General features: G+C 41.0%; 1 protein-coding gene across 6 annotated transcripts in view; it reads left to right on the top strand.

Moving 5' to 3' along the window:
* Positions 1 to 24,783, top strand: part of LOC139628454 (A-kinase anchor protein 13) — a 105,546-nt gene extending 80,763 nt beyond the window's left edge. For 4 of the 6 annotated variants that reach the window (XM_071490126.1, XM_071490130.1, XM_071490131.1 and 1 more), the window contains 19 exons: positions 350 to 500; positions 875 to 987; positions 1,254 to 1,400; positions 1,998 to 2,257; positions 2,638 to 2,763; positions 3,250 to 3,367; positions 6,502 to 6,750; positions 6,891 to 6,967; positions 8,574 to 8,755; positions 9,752 to 9,834; positions 9,987 to 10,175; positions 12,755 to 12,901; positions 14,660 to 14,733; positions 15,555 to 15,599; positions 16,804 to 16,854; positions 17,142 to 17,414; positions 18,578 to 18,760; positions 19,179 to 19,473; positions 21,646 to 24,783. In XM_071490126.1, coding sequence (XP_071346227.1) covers positions 350 to 500; positions 875 to 987; positions 1,254 to 1,400; positions 1,998 to 2,257; positions 2,638 to 2,763; positions 3,250 to 3,367; positions 6,502 to 6,750; positions 6,891 to 6,967; positions 8,574 to 8,755; positions 9,752 to 9,834; positions 9,987 to 10,175; positions 12,755 to 12,901; positions 14,660 to 14,733; positions 15,555 to 15,599; positions 16,804 to 16,854; positions 17,142 to 17,414; positions 18,578 to 18,760; positions 19,179 to 19,473; positions 21,646 to 21,698 — 2,816 coding nt within the window. In that variant the 3' untranslated portion in view covers positions 21,699 to 24,783. The remainder of the gene's footprint in view (positions 1 to 349; positions 501 to 874; positions 988 to 1,253; positions 1,401 to 1,997; positions 2,258 to 2,637; positions 2,764 to 3,249; positions 3,368 to 6,501; positions 6,751 to 6,890; positions 6,968 to 8,573; positions 8,756 to 9,751; positions 9,835 to 9,986; positions 10,176 to 12,754; positions 12,902 to 14,659; positions 14,734 to 15,554; positions 15,600 to 16,803; positions 16,855 to 17,141; positions 17,415 to 18,577; positions 18,761 to 19,178; positions 19,474 to 21,645) is intronic. The other 2 variants (XM_071490129.1, XM_071490128.1) reach the window with 2 other exon arrangements.
* The last annotated feature ends 2,102 nt before the right edge of the window (positions 24,784 to 26,885 follow it).

Genomic DNA, 26,885 nt, shown 5'->3' with positions numbered 1-26,885 from the left:
CACTAGTATCTCCACGGTTTTTTTTAGCAATTTCCATGTTTTTAGATCAGTGAAAGGATTATAAGATCCAGCGAGAATTGAACTAATCCTTTTGCCTTGATTCACAAAGCTTTTCAAAACCTATTGGATAATGTCAAGAAGCTAAACAAAATGTGTTTTTTCTTAAAGAGTTGTTATGTTGGAGATGCAGGATTGAACTATGTGGCTCAATGAAATTGTGTGAAATAGAAAAAACACTGAGGCAGTTCAATCAAGCAGGTTCAAACAATTCTCCTTCTAGAGCCCAGTGTGTGGTTGGACAGTGTTAGATGCTACTGCTAACTGTGCTTTATGTGTGTCTGTGGTCCAGCTGGTGGAACAAGGGAGCGCCCCTGGTCGGCTATCTTGTCCCCTGAAGACCATTCTTCTCTGATGGTCCCATCGTCACGGAGACACACCAGCATCATGCCTTTCCACGGCAACAACCTGTCCAAGAGTCTGTCTATAAGCAACATTGCTGGGTGAGCTGGTGTGTGTGTGTGTGTGTGTGTGTGTGTGTGTGTGTGTGTGTGTGTGTGTGTGTGTGTGTGTGTGTGTGTGTGTGTGTGTGTGTGTGTGTGTGTGTGTTGTTTGTGTGTGTGTGTGTGTGTGTGTTTGTGTGTGTTTGTGTGTGTGTGTGTCTGTGTGTGTGAGCGTATATAATATAATATTAATACAGTATATTAAGTGGGATTAAGCCTCAGGTATTCACATTTCTATTTAAATGATTCTGTTCCTTTGTGTTGAAGTCATTCTTGATTAGTTTGGTGTGTTAGTTTGTATCTGGTGACAGGTTATAAAACAAAATTGTTAATGTAACTATTATTTTTATCATTACTATTATCCCTCCATTCAGTCCGGTGTTTGATGAGATGCCCATTAAAGGCCTGCGGTATCTCTCTCAGTCTACTGACTCCCTCAACAGGACCAACCAGGTCACAGAGTCCATGGAATCACTCACTGATGAAGGTCATTACACACACACACACACACACACACACACACACACAAACACACATACACACCTTCATTCTTAGAAAGTCAACTTTTTCTCTACTTCAGTCTGAGAATAATGCTGTAAAATAAAGAATAATAGTAGATTTATAGAAAACAGCAACCTAAATATTTTAAACTTTAAACTGAACTCTCTGAACAAAAAAATCCACCAGTATAAATGAAAGGCTGTGTTATAAAAATCAATGTGTGAAGTGCAGACTGTGTTGTTGCTGGTTCAGGGACGGAGATGATGGACGGGCAGTTGATGGGGGAGTTCGAGGCAGAGGCCAAGGATTTGGAAGCTGATTCGTGGAGTTTAGGTGTGGAGCAGCAATACCTGCAGCAGCTGGACAAAGAGCTGGTGAAGAGACAAGATGTCATCTACGGTACAGCCACATAAGACACTGAACATACATGCTCTTGTTAATTGAGCTGAGGACTTCAAATGAAAATGAAGGAAAATATTAAAAGGTTATCAAGTCACCTAGTTATTATTATTTATTTAAAGTAGAGAAACTGATTAATTTCTTTTAGCCCAAGATCAGCAGTGTCTGTCACCTGTCAGAGAATCTAAATTGTCATTAGCATGTCATTGTTTCGGGCTTTGGTAGACCCACTTTCCCTCATCATGCTGCGGTGACTTTTACTTCAGTTTGTTCCAGTTGCATCAGAGTCTCAATGGTTTACTGAGGCTACAGATTTACCTCATTTAAATATGCACTGACATACATCCTGTTTGTTTTGAGAGCCCCTGAGGTGTCTCTAGCTTTTGATTAGAATCTACTTGTGGCAAATACATTTGAATAAAATGGTTCCAAAAGGCTCAATCCTTTCTATTTAAAATGTACAGCCACATGCAAAATCATGTCATGAATTTAATGAAAGTCTTTATGAGTTTCTGAGTCAGGATGACGTGGGTTAATACTGTATAAAACTGCTGCTTATGTCATTCTGTGACATGATATCACTTCCTGTCTTTTCAGAGCTGATGCAGACTGAGATTCATCACATCCGGACGTTGCGCATCATGTCAGAAGTCTACAGCAAAGGCCTGCAGAAGGAGGTGCAGCTGGAGTTCCAGACATTGGAGAAGCTTTTCCCTGCTCTGGATGAGCTGTTGGAGTTTCACACGCAGCACCTCCTGCGCCTCCTGGAGAGGAAGAGGGAGTGCCAGCTGGAAGGAGGAAGGAGCCCAGAGGGAGGATTTATCATCAACAGGATAGGAGACATCCTGGTCAGCCAGGTTAGAGGAGGGATCAGTGTGTTTGTGTGTGTGTGTGTGTGTGTGTGTGTGTGTGTGTGTGCACACGCATAAGAAAAAGTTTCAGGACAGCTGTAAAAGCTAGCGTCCTCAGCTCTGGGAAAAATAACATCAACTGTTTGTATCCTTAGCAACTGCTGATGTTTGTGTGCTGCATGCATGTACATGTTCTTTGAATTAAATATTATCTTAGGATCTGATGTCACCAAAAGATTCTTCACACCTCTCCCAGCTCACTGTTAAAGCCTTGAAAACAACCAAGTGCAAATTAGAAATAGAAATCTGAGCCGCGCTACATACAGTGTTATCCTTCTAGCTTCTGTGTATTTTGTGTAGTTATTTTTTGTCATATTCTGCTCCAGTTCTCAGGATCCAATGGTGAAAGCATGAGGAGGATTTACGGAAGGTTCTGCAGCCGCCACAATGAAGCCGTCAACTTCTACAAGGACCTGCTGACCAAAGACAAACGCTTCAAAGCCTTCATCAAAGTAAGGCCTTCATCTCAGCCTCTGTCTATGTCAATGTGTCTACTCATCATACATCTATCCCACAGCACTGTTGCTGTTTAGAGAAGTCTCTTCTAATGCTTTTGCATTGTTCTTCCTTTTTACTGCTTTGTGTTGAACATATAATTTTCTGGAAGATATGTGGTTTTCCAGACACAACTGTTTTGGATGGAGTCAAACAAACATTGTTGTTTAAAGTACTTACTCTTGTGTCAGCCAGGGAGCCAGTTCTTGCTTTGTCTTGCTATTGTTTTTATTTCAGTGCGTGTATTGGAAACATTTGTATAAAAGTCCTATTACTCTTCAACTGTTTTTTTTCTGATTATAGAGGCTTTAGTTTCCAACCCTTGTGTCATAGTCACATTCATAATCACAGTAAACACCTTCTCTTATTGAAGCCTTGTCTTGTTTTGAGCCACATGTTGTATGGGCACGTTTTACTAAAACACCTTTCCATGACTCTTACAGAAAAAGATGAGCAGCAGCATTGTGCGGAGACTTGGCATCCCAGAATGCATCTTGCTGGTGACACAGAGGATAACAAAGTACCCGGTGTTGATTCAGAGAATGCTACAGCACACTAAAGGTTAGCTTCATCCATGCTTTTACTGTGTGTGTTCACTGGTTTGAAATGGGGGAAACTAGAAGGAGAAAGTTTTAACTGGCTAAACACAGATTATAACAGGCAGGCTAACAAAGCAGCTGACTTTATAGTGGTGTTCAGGTACAGTCAGTGCAGTAGTTGTTGGTCTCAAGGCGTTGGACATATAGTTTTACAAGAAAACATCTGTAACCCAACTTACTGAGCACTAAGCAGAAAAGTAGATGAGTGAAATGTTGCTGTATTATACCTGTACTCTACCTGTCAGTGCAGAGTTAAAGAGCAAATTTAAAGTCATAGATTTGAAGGCAGTAAAGAAAATTATCATATTCTGTCACAAGTGTTTTTTAAATTGAAACTCTCTGCTGGTGGGCTGCGTTAATTATACTCTCATCACGGAGCTTTTTCCATAAACAAGTGACAGGAAACATGACGGAATAAGGCTAATCAGCACATTAGGATCTAGAAAATGTTGCTGGCTCATAGATCATTAGAAAAACAAGTTGATTTGCAGTTCAAGTGTCATTTGTTTGAGGAAACCTAAAACCCTTTCATATATTTTGGGAAAAATTAGACATATGTAGAATGGGGTGTTTTTAGGATAATGGAGCAAGCGCACTTTGAGGAACTGAAATATTTCACACCATATTTATATCTGATTTAAAGCAGCTCTTGTCAGTTGGCCTCCAACTGTGTACATTCTCTCTAATCCTTCCCCAAAGGCTGTTTATAGTTCCATGTGGGATGGGGGAGCTCTGACTTAATCCCCAAGGTGCTTTAAGAAGACTCTCTCCTGCCAACTCTGATATATACCGAGAGGAAATACCACAGTACAGTACCAGTTAAAGATAGCATACTGGTGCTTAGTAGCACCAGAGTACAACAGCCACATGGAGAAAAATATTGCACTTTGGGAGAAAATGATATGTGATGGGTCCAAAACTCAGGTGAACAATATAAAAGAGGTGTGTATCAGGGACAGGTTGACTCTCAAAAGCTTTTACTCGTTGAGTTTATCCTCAATGTCCCTATGAGCCGCTCAGTAGCCGCAAAGTTGATCAACAGACTGAGGAAAGAGCACCTGCATGTACAGTAATTTAAACCATATCGACAAAACATTTGAAGGAATAATTCCACATTTTGTAAAATACCCTTATTTGCTTTCTTGCCGAGACTTAGATATGAGAGCGGCATCAATCCTTTCAGCTTGTAAGTGAACGAGACATAACATGTTTATTAACTTCATACAGAGAATATAGTGAAGCAAACCATGATCATCTTTCAAATGTGGATATTGAGCCATTAATATGAAGAATCCAATTAGCTACTTGAAATTTCAAAATTTTCCAAGATGGCAACCATTTCTGGTACACGAAACATATTTTACCACAGAATTTACCCACAGGACAGATTTCAATGATTTTGCAATTAAATCCTATGTAAAGTCACAACTCTGCAATTTCGAATATCTAATGTAAAAAATTATGCATAAAACACAATGTAATTGGAAATCATTTAATATGAATGATGTACCGTACTGTACAATGGCAGCTAACATAAGTGCGCTAGCTTGTTGTGCTGATTTGATGGCGTGCTACGCTAGTTAGCCAGCTTGCTCATCAAACAAACTTGTCATCTGAATTACATCCTTTGACATTTCAAAGGTACATGTTTAAATCACCTTACTTTAAAGCCTGGACTTTGACGTGAAAAGTTAGCTCAATGTGTGCTTTAGGTGATGTAAGCTAACTAGTTTGCTAGTAATGTGACGGTGAACTTGACATTTCCTTGCCAGAAATATTGGCCATCTTGAAAATAGACAACATCTTGAATTTTTGAGTGGCGTGTAATACCCAACAAGGATTTGCACCAAGCTAAGTACTTGTGTCCACATTTGAAAGATTTCCTTGAAATCTCCTTCCTTGCTGCACTAATAAAGGTGTTTCCCAAAACGCTGATTTATTTGACTAAAGTTCCTGGAAACCTATGATCAGCTGCTTACTCTGAGTGATGGGATCCTCATTCAGGGAAATGTCAAAACTTGAATCTTACAGAGGCTTTAAGGAAAAAGTCTTTGCAGTACTGACCACGCTGAGCGCTTAACAGGGGAGAAGTTCAGTGCAAGATCAGATTAGACCTGAAACTCTAATCAGGAACAGAAACAATCAGACAGGTCAGGAGTTTTTATGATAACTTTCCCTTTCTCTTCATCCATTCTGACACTGGTGAAAAATGCAGTCAGTAATACAGGTAATCATCAGTGTGTATTCTTAAGCACATTATATTCAAATCCTATTAAGGTATGTTGAATGGACCTTTTAGGGTAAAGGGGAAGTCATTTTTGACCAGTTGTGGAAGATGTATTCAGAGTATCTATTGTAATTAACCCGAAGAGCAGAAACTGTTGGGTCAGACAGTGCAGCCAGTGATGCACACAAATGACTTAAACTCATGTGTTAGATAAATGATCATAAAAAGAGATACAAAAACCTTTAAATGGAAACTTTGCATTAAACTCTGTACAAATACATGCAAAATTTGGTGACCTCAAATCCAGTTTGTGGCATAGCTCAATCTCAGTAGTATTTCGGTGTTTACTCCATGCAGGTGGAAGAAACAAAATGAAAGAGGATGAATGAAAACTCATTCCACATGAAAGTAGTTTAAGTGACTTTACAGAGTTTTGTTAGGTCAACTCCGCAAACTAAAACCAAAACAGGCCTTTTCATTACTGTCTGTGAGTGAGTGGAGATGCAGGCACAGTTAAATGCCAAAATGGGTACCAAAATTTCACAGCACCTTCTGCTGTGCATAAACTCCTCTTCAGCTGTGCCACTCCAACCATCTGGTTCTAGGATGTATGTCTGGAGCCATTAAATTATCAAATGGACTTGCCTAACAGTAATGGCTTTCCTGCATTTCTACCTCTGCTGCATAAAAAGAAGCTTTACAGTCTGAACTTTTCACATAAAACACCTGAATGAAACTCACAGTCACCCTTGTTTTTTACTCCGCTGGTAATGAGGTATGGTTTGTTGTACGGTCTGGTTAAAACATAACCTCAGACCTTGGGTACCACCACTGCTTTTCTGACCTCTTTCGCCACATGTCGAACACAGAGAGTGAGGAAGACTATGATGACCTGACGGAGGCTGTTCGGCTGGTGAAGGAGGTGATCGCAGCAGTCGACAGCAAGGTGAACGAGCACGAGAAGAGACGCCGTCTGAAGGAATTTCACAGCCGCATGGACAGCAAGTCCATCATGATGATGAAGAGCGGTCAGATTTTCGCAAGGGAGGATCTGCTGAGGAGGAAGCTGATCCACGACGGAGTGCTGCAGCTGAAGAACAGCCAGGGAAGACTAAAGGGTTAGGATGCTTACCAATGTTTTTGCATGATACTCTTTCTTCCTTTTTTTTTGTAAGTATGTAAGATGTGGAAATATGTTTATGCATTTGAACTTTTCTCTCATCCGACCACAACTACTTTTCTCCTGTTGATTCTCCAGATGTCCACGCTCTGCTCCTGTCAGACACCTTTGTTTTCCTCCAAGAGAAAGACCAGAAATATGTCTTCGCCATGCTGGTAGGATCCTGCTGTCATCTCTCTCTTCTCCTTCCATCTCCTTATGTCTCGCTTCCCTCTCTCTCCTATCTCCTCCCTTCATCATTTCCCCCACAGTCCCTCCCTCCGTCCCCTCAGTAATAAAGATCTTATGAGCGCTGCCAGAGATGTTGCTGTCATATTTTCCTATCCCACTGTTGTTGCTGTTAGCATTAGCTGTCCTGCTTAGCATTCCCATTGTGTAATACTGCCTGCCTCTGGCTAGCTTGCTAGCTGCACCTAATAAAGCTGATCTGGCCCTGGGCATCTAACCCAACTGTGATAAATCATATGGGTTTGAGTCATTTTTTCCATGTTTACAGGACTCACAGTTTCATGGCATTGCACACACACTTTCTCTCTCTCTCTCACACACGCACACACACACACACACACACACACACACACACACACACACACACACACACACACACACACACACACACATCAGGGGGAATAAAAACAGAGCAGGCCTGCAGCATCATAATCACATCCATCATTAAAATAAAGCTTGGCATGTTTGAGTTATAAAAAGAGGAATAACATGTGTTTCTAAATGGACGACACCCATGTGACCCAGGCTTTTTGTGAGGGTTAGGGTTAGTGTTTGGGAGTTTTAGCTTCATGTCTGAGGACCAGCAGCAGTACAAAGAGCCAGTAGCAGCAAGGACAGAGAGGTCACAGCACCTGGACAGCAGAGACAATATGTGTCTGTGAGTATGTTGCTGTAGCTAATGTGATGCCTCAGGAGTATGAGCCAGCCAAATGAGATGAGCCTCATCCAGAGTTATAATCTTTTTTAATATAGATTCCATCTCGTTTCTGTGCTGAGCTGCAGTGGAAAGACGGCAAAAGAAAAGAGGGAATTTTGTACAAATAAAAAACGTGAACTTTGAATTTAAGAAAGCATCTCTGCACAGAATAAGGACTGTGGATTTTACTCCTGTTTTTTTTACTTCACAGTCACAGTAGGAAGGGGAGAGCCAGCTGGAGGAAATAAATAAAAAGCTTTTCTTTCTTTCTTTAGACCTCAGACAAGAGATTGCATAAAAAATGCTGGGATGTGGTTACATTTTGAGAGTGTTGCTGGACAGAGCAGAAATGAAACTGCGGTTTGCGGTGCTACGTGCTTAAAAATGTACTTTGTGTGTGCAGTCTTGAGGATGTAAGGACTGATGATGCTCTGCAAGTCAGCTGACTCTAATGTGGATGATAACCAGAATCTCATTTTGTCTTCCTCTTTCCCTATTGTTCCTCATCTTTTTCATTCCTCTATAATCCTCCTTTTTTCTGACTGACCTTCCTTCTCTCTGTCCCTCTGTCTTTGCTGCACTTGTTTCTGTCCTGCTTTCCTTTTCTCCTCCCATAATTATCCTTCTCTTCCTCTCCCCCTCCTTTTCTCCAATGCTTCAACCCACCCTTCATCCTGCCTCTACCATCCTCTCCCCCCTTCCTCACCATTCTCTTCCCTCCTCCCCCTCGCCTCCTTCGACCCCTCCCACTGTCATCTTTCTTTTTCTTTTCATTTTTCCTCCCTTGCTGCCTCCACCTATCCCTCCCCTCCTTCCCCACCCTCCTCTCCATGCAGGACCAGCGCTCCACAGTCCTCTCCCTCCAGAAGCTGATCGTCAGGGAGGTTGCTAACGAAGAGCGCGGCCTCTTCCTCATCACGGCAGGCATCGAGAAGCCAGAGATGATGGAGGTCCTGGCCAGCTCGAAGGATGAACGCAACAGCTGGATGCAGCTGATCCAGGAAGCCATGCAGTCCATGTAAGTGGGGTATATTGATGTGTTTGTTTAGGTGGGGGTTAAATATGCAGATACTTTTTGTTGCCAGAAGAATGTAGAAGTTTTCCTTGAGCATGAATGTCCCACCTAACACATCCCATGTCCTCTAACTCGTAACTTCAATTGCAGAACAAACTCTATCTTCATAGTGCTTTACATTCAGTGGTTGGCCCCTCAGAGTTCACTCACAGTACATCTGTGTTGTAACCCAGGAATTAGACCCAGCCCAAGTCTCTAGATTGTAATATACGGTAAGCTGTGACAGAGCACTGTGCTGTCAGGAGGATTAGCACTACTCTACCTGGGGATGGGATGTACTCAGGGACAGTCTAATGCTGGATTGGCTTCAAGGGCAGCTCGCTATAAGCAGAGGATTATTCGACTACAGCCAGCGGGAAGGAGAGAGATTTAATACTCTGTTTCCCTCTCTCTCTGTCTGTCTGACTTCCATCAAAACACAAAACTGAGATTGAGCTATTGGCAGAAATGGAGGGGATTAAAAGAAAAAAAGTTTTCCATTGATGCTCTGATAGTCTTCCACCAAAAACACTATATATATGTATATAACATCACATTGTCTAATCCCTGTGAAACCAGTGTTGTACATAGGTCTCAAGGTAATGATTGTGTTCATTAGTCCTGTTTTTAAATAATTGTTTAGTCTGTTAAATGTGAATAGTGAATGGTACATTTTTGCCTGACAAATAACTGAAATGGTTAATAAATAATAATGGTCAATAAATAAATTAAATCCTGGGCAATTAATGTTTTTGTTTGTAATTTCTGATGTTATAAATAAAACTGACTTTGTCAGCTGTTTGATTTACAGCCTAACAGATTTGAGCATTGGTGTTGTCATAGATGTAGACACAAATATTGGGACTAGTGTAGATTTTGTTCCACTGTTATCTAAGGCTCTAGATGTAATATATCATGTTTGCTTTTTCTTTTCTTTTCTTTTCTTTCTTGGTTGGACAGGGAGAAGGATGAGGATGAAGGGATTCCCAGTGAGACGGAAGATGACAAGAGACAACTGGAGACTAAAGCCAAGGAGATGAGAGGTGAGAGAAAAGAAAAAACCTGGGACAAATTTGATCCTAATATCACAAAATGTTATCCTCACAGCCCCCCCCCCCCCCCCCCCCCCCCCCCCTCTCTCTCTCTCTCTCTCTCTCTCTCTCTCTCCCCCTGTCTATCTGTCTCTGTTGGTCAGATTTGTTGAGGCAGAAAGATACAGAGATCATGTCTCTGCTGGAGGAGAAGGTGCGGCTCTTTAGGGGGATGTGGGAGGGCTTGAATCCAGGCGAGGAGGCCTGCCAGCAGGTTGAGCCCTTCTTCAGGTCAGCCTGCAGCCTGGAGCCACCCAGGGGGGCATCCATCATGAAAGATGCCCTGTTGGAAGGTAAGACGGAGAAAGAGATTGTTTATAATATATGTCCTCCAGATGCATTGTCCGTCCAGCGTTCTCAGCAGTGAGGCAGAGTGAAGTGAGCTGAATCCAGAGAAAGAGCAGCAGGAGCTTATCTCAGTTCCCATCCACATGTTTTATGGTAAATTATTAGAGCTGGTAGTCATAAGTCAAACATGGGGTTTTCATCAACTATAATAAATACACAATGTCATTTTCTTTGAACTCCCTCAAATGACACACAGACTGTACCACCTATGTTCTCTTTAAAGTGCCTGTTCTGCTGTTGGCACATGGGAGTGTTACCTGATATAGTTGTGTTTTCATGCTCACATGGAAGTGTGAAATCTACCAACAGTGTGTTAACAGTAACAGTGTGTTCGACAACACCAAGGTTAATTGCTTTCCCTATTACCCTCGGCCAGGGGTTTGCAAATCAACACACTTTAGGCTGAGCTTTAGACACAATCGAGACCCACTTTGTCTCACGTCTCTACACACCCCACACATAAAGAATATCTGACTTTCCCCCTGTTGCCTTACCTTATTAGCCCTCAGTTGAGTGGTGGTCCCTGAGAACAGAGCTTGAAGGGCTACAGGGGAGGATGGGATGCCATATGTTGACATCAGAAGTTACAGCTAAAGGCAAATATGCAGCAGACTCAAGACCACTCTTGTTACCACTGGTAGCATTTCTGTCAGTAGTGTTCGGAGCAGTTTCCCTAACATGCTTGTTAAAGATCAGTTACATAACCCGTCATGTGCACTAAAATAAAACAGCAAATTTTAGCAGGTTTTTTTTTTTTTAAAGACCTTTTTCACACCAGACATTTTTGAAAGGTTCTCACTTGTTACCAATCACGTTAACAACAGCTCTGCTCCATATGAAGTGTCCCACTAAGTGAAGCCACTGAGACAATACACGCAACAGAAAGACGCCACCACTGGAACAGCCACTCCGAACAGAGCTATCATTTATATTATTACATACACTTGTGTTTACTGCAAGTCAATTTGTCTGCTATGAAAAAGGCTCATTATCTGTTAAGAAAAACCTGTGTTTGTTCACAGTTTTACCAGCTCTACTTGTCATTTCCAGCCACAGATCACAATGCAATGCTGAGAAATTTCCTCTACTGTTTGTTTTCAGTCCTGCATGTGGAAAAGTTCCATTTAGACATTTATCTAGAGGACTGGACAGCTACTAACTAAAAAGGCTGCCATGTTAAGAAAACCTGCATATTAACTAGCATAAAACACATCTAATAATTCATGTAATTGGCTCAGTAGCTCAGCAGTAAACAGAGGCTGAGAGAGCAGAGGTCTGGTGTTGTTTGTGTTTCGGGATGATTTAAAGAGAGTGTATAGAAAACATTAAAGGAGTCAAAGGGTTTTTTTAGGATTTTTCCTTGGGCTCTGTTTGGTGCTGTGGCAGCCCCGTTTGTCAAATGTGTATGAGAAGAAAGCAGCATGAGCTGAGAGGTGAACTGAGAGAGAGGCTGTGTATTGTGACAGCGAGAGAATGAAGTGTGGAGAAGCGGAGAAGCACACACTGCATTCCCTGCACATGAAACTGACTTTCAATTTAAATAAGCGGCTCTGAAAAAAAAAACAACCTTTAGAACAAGTGTCAAAAAGTGTTTTTAAAACATTCCATCGTGTTGAATCATAATAATAATTTCCCTTATTTTCAGTTTTTATTCAGGAGATTTACTTTTTTTTAAATTCTCATCATTGTAGAAAAATTACTATTGACTGAAAAAGGATCTGTGATTGATTGTCATTACAGTACAGTACTTTGTAAGCATACAGCATCATTTCTTGGTATATTGGAAGTGTCAAGAGCTGTTTTGTGTTCTGTGTATTAACATTTTAAATAATACACACTCACTAAATTTAAACAAGCCGTTCTTGGTGTTTACCCCTGAAAGAGCTGAGCGACTGCTTCAGTCAGAGCTGTGAGTTACACTGAGAGTGATGTGGTTGGTTTAAAGTTTGCAGGTTTGGTAACTGTGTGACATTTGGAGAAGAATCAGCTGCAGCTCTAACGCAAGAAGATGTATGAAGGGAAACTTCTGTAAAGGTTGAGCTACATTATTACAGAATGTATTTGTCGTCGTCTTCTTCTAAAGCCTGGGGCAGTTGTTGTACGTATTTGATATGTGAATGGGCTGTAATGTCATTTATTCTGCCTCTTCTGGTTATTGTGTTTTACTGTGAATCGACATCCACCAGCGGCGGCTTTGTTTCTCCTAATTTTCTCTGGGAAGCGCTTGCTCTATCTACATATGGATACAATGCTGTATATCTGCACCCAGAGTTTATATAATCTCAGATGGAAAAGATATTTAAACTTTTAGTAAAAGTGCTCTGTGGTTCAAACAGATTGTCAATAGTTGCTTAGCAACTGGAGCCTATACCAGGTTGAGTGCCTGGTAGGATTCATGAGTGCAGAGCCGAACTGTAACGCAGTTAGCCGAGATAATTCACTTACTGACCTGCACATTGATGTTTGCCTGTGTGTGTGCATGTCTGTGTCTGTGTGTGTGTCTGTGTGTGTCTGTGCGTGACAGTGGAGACATTACAGGCGCTTGTGAACGGCAGCCTGGGCGGGGCCATGGCCAGTGTCCAGGAGGGAGGAGGCGTGGGGCCGGTGTGTTTGCCCCGTCGGGCTGAGACCTTCGGAGGCTTCGACAGTCACCAGATGCACAGCAATAAGGGTAAGTCTGGGTTGATGTTTTTTTTTTTTTTTTTTAATGGAGAGCACAGTCCGGCCTTGTGGTCAGCCAGGCTACGTATTTGAAGCCTGTAACAGTCCAACACAGTGAACCCACCTGCTGCTCCAGATAACTGCATCCACTCAATGACTGGACTGCAGATGTGTGTTGACAACTGCTGAAACCCCAGCACAGCAGGAAAAGTAAAATATTTCACTTTCATCCTAAAAACTGATTTTTAGCGGTCACAGAACAGCAGGCACCACACCCGGCACTTCCCACAATTCTCCTGTTCACTGCAGTTAGATAAAACATTTTAGACAGGGGCTTGGACAGTGGAGCTGAAGTTTCCTAGGGGAGATGTGGCCTCAGGCGATACCTCTGAACTGGTGGCTTGCAAGCTCATAGTGAGACTGCACTGACAGCGCGGCAGATACTGAGCCATGAGAGGTCCACACTGCTCCATCAGTAGAACTGATGTGAAACAATAAAAGTGTTTTTATCAGTGTGACACTTTTAAAACCTCTTTTTACCTGTTATTTTGTTCAGGAAGCAGACACAGTAACAAATGTAAACACTGGAGACAGTCCAGGTTTTCTAAGAATGAGATGATGTGTATGGATTTTGAGTTGTATAAGAGTCAACTAAACTGCCTTAGTATTTCAGATAAAGGAGGGCTTAGCAGCGCTGAGGAGATTTGGAGAGTGGGGTGGGAAGGAAATGCAAATATAAAGGAAAACAAAATGCAAATAATAGTATTATGATAATTAAATGAATTTAAAAAAACATGTCAAACATCATTTTTAGATGAGCTGTCATTGTAACATCAACACAAACAGTACAGACATGTGGGGCTGAAAGTTCATGTGCATTAGTAGCTCAAAAAGACTCAAATCTTCACAGATGACAGCTGAGATTAATCGATCGATGAATGAGTGGATCATGACCTTCAAAAAAAGGTGATGGTGAACAGGCTGATGGTCACAACATCTGTAATTTCAGACATCAAAACTGTGACTTAATTTTTTTTTTTCATATAAGAGCCCAATGTGTGTCTCCTGATGGGAGAAAAAGTCTGTGATGTTTGAATATCTTTCCTATCTTATCTGTAAGTCTGATATATTGCATAAACATAATCAGGATCATTTTAAACTACCAAATGTTTTTAATTTGAAAGAGTCACCTAATATTATCTGTACCACATCTGTTTTTGATTCACAATCACCAGCTTTCTCAAAATGTGCACTGCTACACGTTAAAATTAAAAATCTTATGAGATATGTGTCTGAAGTTTCAGGTGTGATTTTTAGTTTTGCCTGAAAATGTGATTATTTCTCCTAGTGGGTGGTTGTTGACCTGGCAGTGACCATCTTGAGGCTGCAGTTCATTTAGCTCTTTATTAATCACGATGCTGCTTGTTCACAGTTAATTCACAGTTTTCATTTGCACTTACCCAAACATAAGTTTCACATCAAATATTCTATTAGCATTAATTTGCACCTCAAATCTACCAGCCTCACAAATAGACCCTGTTTTATTACCTTTATTCTCAACTGTGTCTGAGAAAGTGAAGACCACTTGTTGAACAAATTGTTCCAATGTCATCATTAAAATGTGATTGCCTTCATTTATTTGATTTTAACGACATGGTTTCAGTGTGTAAATATTTACTGTCACCCTGCTCTGGTCTTCTCCTGTTTGTGAATGTGGATTCTTTGCCGCCTGGCTCATCTTCTCTCCTGTGGTTTCCCTTTATATCAGGCGGCGACCGAGACGAGGGCGAGGATACAGTAGGAGATCTGCGCAGGACGGAGTCTGACAGTGTTTTAAAGAAGGTCAGTATCTCAGCAGCCAATTATTCTCCAGTCAGAAGCTGCTACACCCCCACGCTTCAATGAGAACTTGAGGCCATGTGTGGGGGTGCGTTTGTCCTCCAACATTAACAACACCATTCTGATGAATTTAGCCGCTTCTCTCCCTCCAGTGAATTAGCCTCTTGACTTATCCTGCTAGGTCCCGTTGCTAATGGCGACCATCAGTTGCATAAGAATTCAATAGTGGATGGAAATGAATGGGCCGCCTTTAGGTGTTGCTATTAGAGTCCTGCAGTGGATGCTCGCCTTTGCAGTCATTTATTCTGCATATATCCTGCACATAATTGTTTCTTGAATGTTTTAGTAGACCAGGCTACTGAAGTGTGCAGCTCTTGTCTCTGAACCCAGACACCGGGCCATTACTTGTAAACACTGCTATGGAGCAAAAGTTCAAAGAGAGTTCAGCTTTAAAGAAGGGAGTGTGAGCATCATTAAAAATACAGTGAGGCGCTAATTCAAGCGTTCTCTGTTATATTCACATCAGCTGATGGTTTTCTTTGTAAATATGAAATCCAATTTTTAGAGACGTTTGACCCATGGTAACACAACAGCTGCAGGACTGCTGTACTACCGCATCAGCTGTACACAATCACAGCCTGATACAATTAGATTTGTGCAGCACACCCACATATGCAGCTATAATCACATTCATACTCATACTGTACAGTATTCGCTCTCACGTACACTGACTGCACACACATGATGGAACACACCAGCAGATGCATGTTTATGATTGCACTCTGCTCTGGCTGTACTCAGTATGTGTTTGTGTTTATGTGCAGGGAGGAAACGCCAACCTGCTGCTGCTGCTGAAGAGGAACAGTGAGGTAGCACTGACTTCCTGTCTCTGATTAAATGAGAGCTGCTGTTTACATGGAAACAGTCAAAACTCTGTGTCAACATCATTGTTATCAGCATCAGTAAACGTATTAGCTGAAACAGTAGTAGCTGCTGCACTGTAGATGTTTGTGTTAAGATGTGTCATTATTCAAAACTCACAGGAAGGAATAAAAAAAAAAACAAAAAAACCCAAAATGCACCCAAACTTAACAAACGTATGTGGGAAGCAAACTGTAAAAGGAAGGAGTCCTTTAATAAAAGCTTGTCTATAAGTGCGAGCTTTAAGAAGAGTTTTAATGAAAAATAAGATGAAAATGAATTATGCATGAGAGCAGAGCAAGCTTCCCAAGCAGTGCGAGCAAGATAGCAGTAGAACTCAGCGAGATGAAAAAGTAAAGCAGACAAACCACATTAATGCATCAAAAGTAAAAAGTATTCTGAAAGGTCATCCATAACACCTGCAGTTAATAATATATCAAATGTATGGTTTACATTTTATCCTAAAACGGTAAAGTTGAAAAAGTGTTCATGTGAAATGTGTCCACTCCGAGTTGTCAACATTTAACTTCACACAGTTCACATCAGTGTGCTTTCAATTTGTAAAAAGTTCTGAAGAAATGCAGAACACATTCTGCAGTAATTAAAATACTTTCGCCTTCAATGTAAACAAAAACAGGTCAAGGATGGTTTCAGTAAACTGTTTAATGATAAAATACAAGGTTTGTCTGTGTTGTTTGTGTGTGACATATTAACCTGCACAAATGTATTTGCTACGCAGACCACAGTGTTGTATTTCTGCATGATAACACAACACTTCCTGCAGATGTGCTTGGCAAATGTTATTTTGTTAAGTTCCCACTGAACTATAATTAGAACATTTTGTGTTCTAGTAAACACTGCTGGCAGCTGAAAGCTCAACATTTAATGGAGAAAAGGTCACATCACCATCAACTCAAGTTTTAATGTTTAATGTTTCACTTTTTTTCTATAGAGAGTTTTTTATTGGCCTTTTTTAACAGAATTATGCAAACACAACTATCATGGAAAATCAAAAGAAAACACTATAACAACAACAAGCAATGAGTCAAGTGCTGCAAAAAGCCGAGGCAGCATCATTTATCTCATCTAAAAACAAGAACAGATGATGATTGGAGCTTAAGTGATACTCAGTGGTCTCTCTTTTCCCAACAGCAGGTCCTTCACAGTGTCTCCAATCTGCATCTCCTGCTCAGCACTCTGCAGGTAACATACTTTGCATACAATATACTCATGTGCAGACTTAACATGATGCAACTCTGTGAAGCTTTTTTCTGTCAGTGTGAATTTAAAGACCTCACTTCCTGTGTGAAGTGAAGAGGGAAAGAAAAACATCATGCCCACTGTAGTGCAGTGCAATCAAGGCAATATAGACAGAGACAATAATAATAATAATAATATCTTGAAAGATGTATCCAAATACCACACAATAGCAGGAGGCATGTGTCTGACCTACTCTCCGTGGGGTGTGAATCTGGACCTGTCTAATCTAGGCGGTGGTGGTCCAGCAGGACAGTTTCATAGAGGACCAGCGGCAGGCCCTGAGCGAGCGCTCCTCCTCCTGCACGTCTTTATCGCGGCAGTCCTCCCGGCCCAACTCCCTGATTGAGCAGGAGAAGCAGCGCAGCCTGGAGAAGCAGCGGCAGGAGCTGGCGTCCCTGCAGAGACAACAGGCAGCTCATGCTGAGGAGAAGAGGAGGAGGGAGAGGGGGTGGGAGCTCAGGGAACAGCAGCTGACTGAAAGGGAGATGCAGGTGCACGTGCAGGTAACTATGCATCATTTTCTACCTGTTCTGTGTATTGTTCTGTTTCTGTGCAGTTCTAAGTCTTAGTACTAAGGTTTTGCCATAACTCCCCTTGTACTGTATTTCACCTGATAAATACCATTGTGCCAGGAACTCAGGGATTCCTGCAGTGCTGAGTAGTGACAACAGGCTGAAAAATAGACCTTAGACTGGAAAAACCCTAAAAAAACCCCTCAACTGTAAGTTTAGTTTCACTCAGATCAAAGACAAATAATCAAATTAAAACTGAGGAAGATGCAAAGATGTTGGAGCAGTGGTAGAAGTTTTAGCATAAAGGCTAGCAGTAAGCTTAGAGCTAACATACTAACTCATGTGCTAGAAGATGGCAGTGACCTGTGATTGGCTGAATGACAGTGGTATGGTCTTCCTGTAAGTACCAGCACTTTCTTGCTCACTCTCAGAGCATAAGCACTCTGCTGTATTTACACTTGCCTTGGCTCAGTTTTCACGTCAGTTTCAGTTTTCTGCAAAGAGCTAAACTGAATTTCTAAATCCTTCCCTTTAAACACAAACTGCTGTGGGTGTAGTAGCGGTGGAAAGAAAAAGCCAGAAAAATAACTTTCCTTTTCGTTTCTTTCAAAATGTTGACAGTAATCAAAGATGTGAGTATCTGCCTCAGTAGTGTAAACGACTGTGGGCCTCCCACCCTCACACTGTCACTGTATCTTATTTTAGATTAGATTTAAGATACAGGTCATTGAAATGAAGTTTGTGGTTGTTATGGAACAGAAAATGCAATCTCATTCAATACAGAATTAGTTTTTTTATTTTTACTGCAGCTTTTTTTCTTTTTTCTTTATTTACAATAATACAGAAAATTCAATAAACAGTCAATAAAGTTTTTAAAAGTCATTTTTACTCTGTATCATTTCAAATACAGACTCCAGACATGCCATATTTTGTGTTGGTATTTGTATCTTCTTGAAGAAATGTAGAAATGCAGACTCTAATTTGATTAGAATCAGTTTCTGCTTGAACCATCATTGGGTTGCAACAGTGATTCAAAGACCTAAAGATTCATCCCACCAATGATGAAGTAACTTCCTTTCCAGTGTCTGAAACCATGCTGTGCCTTTTGTCCTGTATAATTTCAATAAATCCATCAATGTGCCCCTGAACCACTGCAGGCGGAGGAGGTGCTGAAGCAGCAGAAGGAGCTGGAGGCAGAGAAGCAGGAGCTGCAGAGCAGGAAGGAGGAGTACCAGAAAGACCTGGAGAGGCTGAGAGATGCCCAGAGGAAGCTGGAGAGGGACAGGGAGGCTGTGCAGCGGCAGCTTGACAGGATGGAGGAGCTCCGTCTGGCTGAGGTGAGCAGGGAGGTTTTAAAAATCATAACAATAATGCGGGGAAACTTGACTCTTCTGTTGCCCCCCCCCTCGGCTGCAGGGGGACACTCACTGAGCTGGGAGGGGTTCAGTGTTTCACTCAATGACACTTCAGCAGGGGAGATGTTTATGGATACTTATATAGGAGGCTTGAACCCGGGTCCTCTTGAAAGTGGATTTAAAAGTGCTCTTGACATTCAATTACCGAGCAAACCAGCTATCCAAACAGCACGGTTATGTTTCCAGGTTTTTATGCATTGAAAAAAGAATATCCCGCTGACTGCTCCTCTCAGCTTCTCATTTTATTGATTACCCTAATGTTCTGCTCTTTTCCTACATATTCATTCACAGATGTAGACAACAGCTGTTCACCTGTCTAACAGACTTCCTTTACTTCCAGAGGACTCCCTCGACGACGTCTGATGAGTCTCAGTTCCCCGGCAGCTCCCAGTCTCTGGAGCTGGACCCACTGGAGCTCTCCTCCTCCTCCCTGCCCAGGCTGCAGCCCCAGCAGTCCAAGCCCAAAGGGAAAGGCCTCAATCCCTTTACCTCATCCTCCACTAATGCCAGCCTCAAGGGCAGCGAAGCCAACAACCAGATCTCAAAGAGCCTGCTGCAGCTGGCCAAGAGCAAGAGCAAAGAGGGGAAGGAGAAGAAGAAGAAGAAGGGCAAAGGAGGGAGTGCACAGACAGCAGGTAAAGAATGGATGTGGGGGGATTTACGTTTAGTTTAATTATGCAGTGTCATACATTGAGTCAGCAGGGTGGAGCTCAGTGTTTTTGTCAAGGACACATGATGTTTCGTTATCAGAGAAAGAGGAAATAGTGAAAATGGGTCGTGGCTTTGACCTCAGTGACTGGCAACAAGCCCAAATTTGACTGTGTTGTTATGAAGATATTTTCTATAAAGGTTGATAAGTTTGAGCTGGTAGTCATGCCTCATTTTCTTGTGTAACAATAGTAGAATACTTTATATTCAATAATTCTAATTTTACAAATGTAAGGACATAGCATACACACTGACTAATAAATGTACATAATTATTCAAAGCTAAAATTATAGCAATATGCAAGCACAGTGGCTCCTTCACAAACAGTACATCTATGTTTTACATATTGATTTGTTTAGAAGCACAGATGTTTCTAGATATTTTTATTTCTGCTCATGACTTCACCTATAAAATCTGTTTCAGTTTGAGTCTAATTTTAGCCTTTGAAAGATATGAACATTTGTAACCAAAGGACACTGACCCTTATCTTCAACAGTGTAATAATAACAGCATTATAGTCTGTTCAGCCTGTCATGGTTGCACAGTCTGCTGATGCATCCTAAAGAAACGTGGCTTCTGTGTGTCAGCTTGCATCATACTGCTGCTTTGTCTTCTGTCTCCTTTATCTTGTAGTGTCTGTAACCACAGTCCACTCTGCTGCACACTTACCTGGGGCCTGTTCCACAGAGAGAGATTTCTGAGTTATCCGGCTATTAAGTCAGGTTTCACAAAGCTGGCTCGCTTTTAACCAGGGTAGATCACCATGGTAACCTGAGCAGGTTATCTTCAGAGGATCAGATTAGAACCTGTGAGCAGCCTGAATACTGACCAATCAGAGGCTTGTTTCACAAAGACAGACTTTGACTATGGCTTAGATAAAACAAATAGTCAGACTTCAGATAGGCATCTGAATTCATCCGTTGCACAGAGCAGTTTAGTTCTTGACTACCTTAAGTCGGACTGTGGTGAAATGAATTATGGGTAAATTAAGACTTTTAAAAAAGGCAGAGGGAGGAACAGCATTCACCCACTGAGCTCTGTTTACCCCAGCAGAAATATTTATCTTTTGGAAGAATTCAACATTTTACTTTATTTATTTCACTACAGCATAGAGTGTAACAATAAAAAAACATTTTGATTTAGAAAAAAAATTTCTAACATCTCTTTCCCTTCTCATTGCTCTCTTTCCAATAACAATGTTAGCTAACCACAGGTTATGAGCCATGTTCTCCTGTTTTTTGTTGTTGGGTGCTACTGGTCAGCGCAGGTGTCACTGACTGTCCCCATGGTATCATTGGTCTTAGGCCTGAGTTAGGCCGGGGGTAAGGTGTTTAATTTTTTCTCTGGCTTAAAATCAGTCAGTCTTTGTCTTACTTGCATTACACTGATCTATGGCCAAAACTAAGACTGGCCTAACACTCAATTATCTTTGTGAAACCGGCCCCTGGTCTCTGGAAAAACTGAGTCATTTTACAGAGAATCATAGACATAAGGACATAAGAGTTTGCAATTAAAAAAGAGAGATAGATATTTTTCCTATTCCAGGCTTTCCATGTGTCCAGTCTGGTGGGAAAACAGAGCTTCTAACAAACAGAGGAGGGTTTACCACGAAATAACTACATGATGTCAAGTATAGCTGCATTTTGATTTAGCAACGATTCTTTTATGTCTGATGCTTTTTCCTGGTGCTTTCACACTCTTATACCATCAGATTTTGTGACGATAACTGAGAATAAAAGCTAAACCCTCTGTTGCCCTTTCCCTTTAGAATAATAACCCGCATACTGTAGAATATTTCCCATGATCATAAACTCAACCTGCCACTCAGATTGATACATCTCTGGATGTGAAATGACGGCTCCGGTATGAGCAGTGAGTCCAGCACATTGAGCTGCTCACTGAGGCAGATTTAGTCAATTCTTTAATGGATCTCAATGACAGCACAGTGCACTGTGGTAAGAGTTTGATCAATATGAAGAAGGTTGATGCTGCTCACTAAACATCCCTGGAGAATAAATGTTATAACCAATCAGCAGTCAAACTCCTCTTATAGAAAGAAGGTGACGGTGACACTAACTTCTCTCTCCTCCTCCTTCCAGACCCCCAGCACCGCCCTGAGCCTCCTCTGGATGGAGAGATTTTCTTCTGCTGAGAGAAGTGGCTCTCCTCCTCCTCCTCCTCATCATCATCAACCCATCATGCCATTCTGACATCCAGAGGAACGTGTTATTGCTGAGTAGACACACATTACTTTAGTGTACTACCAGCACCTTTGAAATCATCTGTCCGTATCAGACTGTAGAGCAATTTAACACTGTGTGCAAGGAAAAGAGAACATGTGTGTTTTTTTGCTTGTTTTAATGAAATACCACTTATAGTTTCTGGAGAGCGGAGTATTTTAGAAATCCGGTTATTGTGTGCAAGTAGGCATACACACACTTACAGTTCATTTGAAATAGGGAACATGGATTAGCTGTGCGCCTTTGGGTGTTCTGCCCCCCCCCAAAAAAAACAAAACCCTGTTTCCTTTTCCAAAGAAGTCGATTGTGAAGAAATTTTAAATATACATTTATGAAAACTCTGTATTACAAAGAAAATATTTCACAGTGGATTACCACTGTGAAAGCTCTACCAAGTACGTTATGGGCCTGACTGCCTTCCTGTTTTCATGTCTCTTATTGGCCCCAACCAGCCCCCCCCCCCTTTTTTTTCTTTTCAGCTGTCCATTCTGGCAAGTCCCACACCAACACACTGTTATATTCATTTACAGAATGAAGCAGGGCCGCTTCCATGTGGCTTTAACCACACAGAAAAAGATACGCACGCATCCAAATGCCACTTGGATTCACACATAATGTCAACAAGCTCCATGTGGCACTGGAAACGCCTCACTCCTAATCATCTCATTGATTATAGAGGACTGAAACCACAGAGGAAAATCTGCCTAAACTTTGTGTCCTTTGTGCATTTCTTAATCAATGTTTTCAGTGTTTTCTGTCCAAAATGTTTGTGTATAGATTCTCACTGACAGAAAATTGGAGCCTGACATTCCTTTCGTCTCGATGTGAAAAGCAGATGTGATTATGTGTTCGAATTTTGTCTCCAGTTTGTAAGCAAAGTGGAATTGGCACATGATGACTTCAGTTTACTTCAGCGATCTTCTGTAATGATTTTATGGCATCAATCACGTTCCTTGGTGAGGTTTTAACTTATTTGAATTATGGATATCTCCATTTTGGAGTGAAACTCTTCAGATGTGCGTGTCTATTTTTCCAGACTCAACAGTAATGAAAGGATTGAGACATATCTCCCTGCGTCTAATGGCTCAATTCATATCCTCTAGTGTGTTTTAGAGCCTTGGATGGATATTAGCTTGATCCTCGCTTATCTGCCTGTCAATGGGCTTTTATGCAGCCCTCATCTTTCATCTGAGCACTGATGAGCAGGGCTTTCCTTCGTTTTTTTTTTTTTTTTTTTTTTTTAATTGCATGTGACTCCGCAGGTAGCATACTAATGGCTTCTGTTTGATAGATAGTTTAGCTTTCTCTTTCAACCTCCCTCTTTTACCTCTGATTATAGACTCAGTGGACGCACACAGCTGATGGTTTTAGAAAATGGAGACTGTTAATTTAGGGACAAAGCAGCTGGTTAGAGAAGATGAGAAAGGACATTAACTAAAAACAGACGATGTTATGTCTTCCTGTTTAATGACTGAACCTGTCTAATCCAGCCTCTGATCATTTCAAATTAATCAGCACACATCAGTGTTGTGAAGCACTTTGGTCCTAATATGTTGATGCATTTTTGTGTGTGGGTGTGGGTGTGTGTTATTATCAGTATGGAAGATCCGTTGAGGAGACCTTCATATTTTGTGGAGTTTTGTTAATTGATGCTGATAAAAAAGTAACAATGATCCAAAGCGAGATAATTGGTGAAAATACATAAAAGATGCTGCGCTTCCATTTTGTGAGTGTGTAAAATTAAAAAGGGGCTGGTAGCTTTTATGTAATGTTTCCAAGATGACCTGTCTTACGTTTGAAGTCTATGTTTCAGTCCCACTCACCCCACTGTGGGCCACACGACTACCTGCTGGACAGGTAGGGAATAAAAACAGAGGAAGACAGAAAAAAAAATGTCCATGCTTTTCCAGTGAATTACAGAGCAGCGTCACTGATCTGCTTCCTTGCTGCCTCTTTTGTCTAATGTCTAAGTGCTTGATTGTTAACTCGCTGTCTGTGTTGAGGATTTGACTTCCTGTCCAGGCTGGTTTATCATAGTGTGTCCTCTAAGAGGCTTTAAGGACCAGCCTGTTAGTTGCTTCATGTCTTTTGTTTATGGCTTTGGTGTGATCCTGTCAAAGAAACAGAGGAATGGGCTTTTTTTTCTCAGTCGCTTCAGGTGTGTTTTGACCACTGGGGAGCACCTCAAGTATGTATAAATGAGTTCCATCCTTTACACAACAACAACCAAAAGTATGAAACTGATTTGTTTTTTATTCGTTATTATACATATATATATATATATATATATATATTCTCCCTGCTGTGCAAAATTAGCATATTTTTCTCAGCAGGTCATTGGTGTACGGAGATAATGTGATGAGCGTGGGCTCTCACACTCTGACAGTTTCCCCTCGGCATTTGTAATTGATTGCAGAAACAAATAAGTTGTCAGAGATTGTAATTGGTTATTCAGTGAAACCAGTCAACAGCAGCTTTAATATGGGAAAAAAAGGAGGTCTAACATTTGGAGGGAGCGACCGGGCAGAACCACAAACCTCTCTTTGTAAGGGACAATCAACAGATGCGAGTCAGGAAAATGAACTCCTTCCCCCGATGATGATAGGCCTGTCCTCGAGACGAGTGTGTCCATCAGGTGAACCCCGCGTAGCCTTAAATCTTAATGATAAAATGCACTAGAGTAGAACCTAGCATCTTCTCAGGAGAGAGAGGAGAGCTTTTATACCTCTGCTTTGAAACGAAGGAAAGGTTTGTACTATAGAAATGGTACACAACTGTTGTATTCTACACAATGTAAAAAAAGGGCAAATGTGTAAATATGATTTCTGTATAAAAAAAACAAAACAAAAACAAATGTAAAAAATGAATTGTTCCATTTGTGATTCAATGCAACATTTTGTAATAATGTTTTATTTATGTTTTATTCTCACCCTCGGGGTGATAAACAATGTAAAGACACATTTCTCTCATAATAAAAAGAAAAAAAATAATACTGGACATTTTAAGTGTTGGTTGTGTGCTTATTACAGTTTTCCAACAAGATGTTAAATAATTTAATAAAATAAAATATTTTTGTTTTTTAATTTTAATAATAATGTCTGTTACCTAACAATTAGTGCAAGATGCTCAATGCTTATCGTATTCGTTTGACCAGTATATCCTAATTACTCACAAACCTGAGGAAAACTATCACTGGTCAAAACATTGTCAGTGATCTTTGTCCATAGGAAATGCAATAAGAGAGAAATTACAGGACGTACAAACTGTATTGCACAAACGCATTTTTTACTTTTTTAACGAGTGTCCATAATTGTGCTTAATAGTGCCTGTGAGTGTTTTTGGACCATTGAAACATTGGTGCATTAAATTAAAGTGCATTATTTTGATGTTTTGCTGCCTTTTGGAAAATGTGTCTGATTCAGTCATGTTGTTAAAATGTTCCATTTGATTCCATATGATTAGCATGAGGAGGAGGAGGAGGAAGGCTTCTCTGTGCTCAGAGCTCCTCTCCTGGAACATTACATGGCTCTTTCTGTAGTGACTTTAATTAAACACCAACTACATTGTCTGTAAAAACTATTCACCCCCTTTGTAAGTTTTCTATCCATCTTATCTGATGGATAGATTTAAAGATGCATTCAGCAGGTGCTGCCATTCCTTATTTACAAAAACAGCTCAAGCTCTGTCAGGTGAGTCAAGCGCAGCCACAAATTCTCGATTGCTTTGAGATCTGAACTCTGATTTGATGACCACAGGAAGTCAACGTCGTTTGTTAGGGATATGTTCCATATAAGCACAATATCAACTGACATAATCGAGATGTTTGACACCCCCCATCTCAAGCCTGGGGTCTGGATTGGTAATCCAACCTTTGATTAGTGCAGTTTTACTTTTCTTCTTCTTCCCTCTGTCCTGATCTTTATTCATGACCTGACTCATCACCTGCTTTTATGTTTGTTTTGTTTTGTACACCTTATTACAATGAAAACACTTCTTCTTATTAATCCACCTTTTTGTTGCAGAGGCAATTAAATTCCTATCACTAACTTCTGTTAATGGTTTGACTTTCGGTTCCCATTAGTGGCTGTACTGCTGTTTGAGCGCCACCGCCAGAGGAAAAAGTTGACAACAACCTTGACGGATTGACAGCGGTGGCGGCACACAGCAGCATTCGTACCTGCTGATAAATAAAGAACCAGCTGCTTTAATCTCTGCGCTCTCTACGCTGCTGCAGACCGTGTTCTGCCTGCTCAACCCTGCAGTGTTTTGCCTCTGGAAACCTCAACTGTGGAGTTTTCTCAATTTTTTTTTTTTTCTTAACAGTAGGATCTTGTGCACCACTCCAGGTTCAAAAATCAAAATCCCATCTCTCCTCATTGCTGCCCAGGTCTGACTTATCATTTGAGCCATGGGATTTATTTTCAGCCCTTGCAAAATATTTCTCCATTCTGCTCATTCGGCTTATAAACTCCAGAGACAAAACATCACCTGATAAGAGCAAACAGGGAATCAGTAGCTTGATAGGGTGCAGTGTAAATTTTGTTTTTTTTGGAGCAAATCACTATAAAAGTTGTTTTTATCTCTTTTAGAGTATTCCCATCAAATAAAAGTTGTATAGCAGTAAGTTTGTGAGGCAGTGTCAGAAAGCTAGATATCCTCGTCTGCTCCTGGTTGTCATGGTGATAGGGATACTGAGACACAAGGGGGAAGCTAAATGGCAAAAGGAGAGACAGAGTGGGAAGGAGGGGCCGAGGAAATGAAATTATGACTGTATAATTACTGCAAGCAAAAAAATTCCAGCATGTCCTAGAATAGGAAAAGAAAGTATGTGCTACACTTGATAAGTCTGTAACACTTGAGTGAATAATGAAAAGAGTTGAGGATTCATGATATACTCTCAGTGCTAAAGCATCAGTACCTTCCAGTAGATTGCTCCATCACAAAATAAGCTTCAGTTTCACTTAGAGATGGTTTCTCTGCAGCTCTTCAGAGCTTAGAGAGCAGAGGTCACTTGGTAGATATGACGGCTATTGGACCATCACCGGTTTAAAAAACTCTTCCACGCATAAAAACAGTCCTCATATTTCTCATGTACTTTA

Source organism: Trachinotus anak, unplaced genomic scaffold (assembly GCF_046630095.1).
Source record: "Trachinotus anak isolate AG129_WGS33_773 ecotype Australia unplaced genomic scaffold, CSIRO_AGI_Tana_v1 ptg000011l, whole genome shotgun sequence".
Lineage (NCBI taxonomy): Eukaryota > Metazoa > Chordata > Actinopteri > Carangiformes > Carangidae > Trachinotus > Trachinotus anak.
This window is presented reverse-complemented; position numbering and strand designations above follow the sequence as displayed.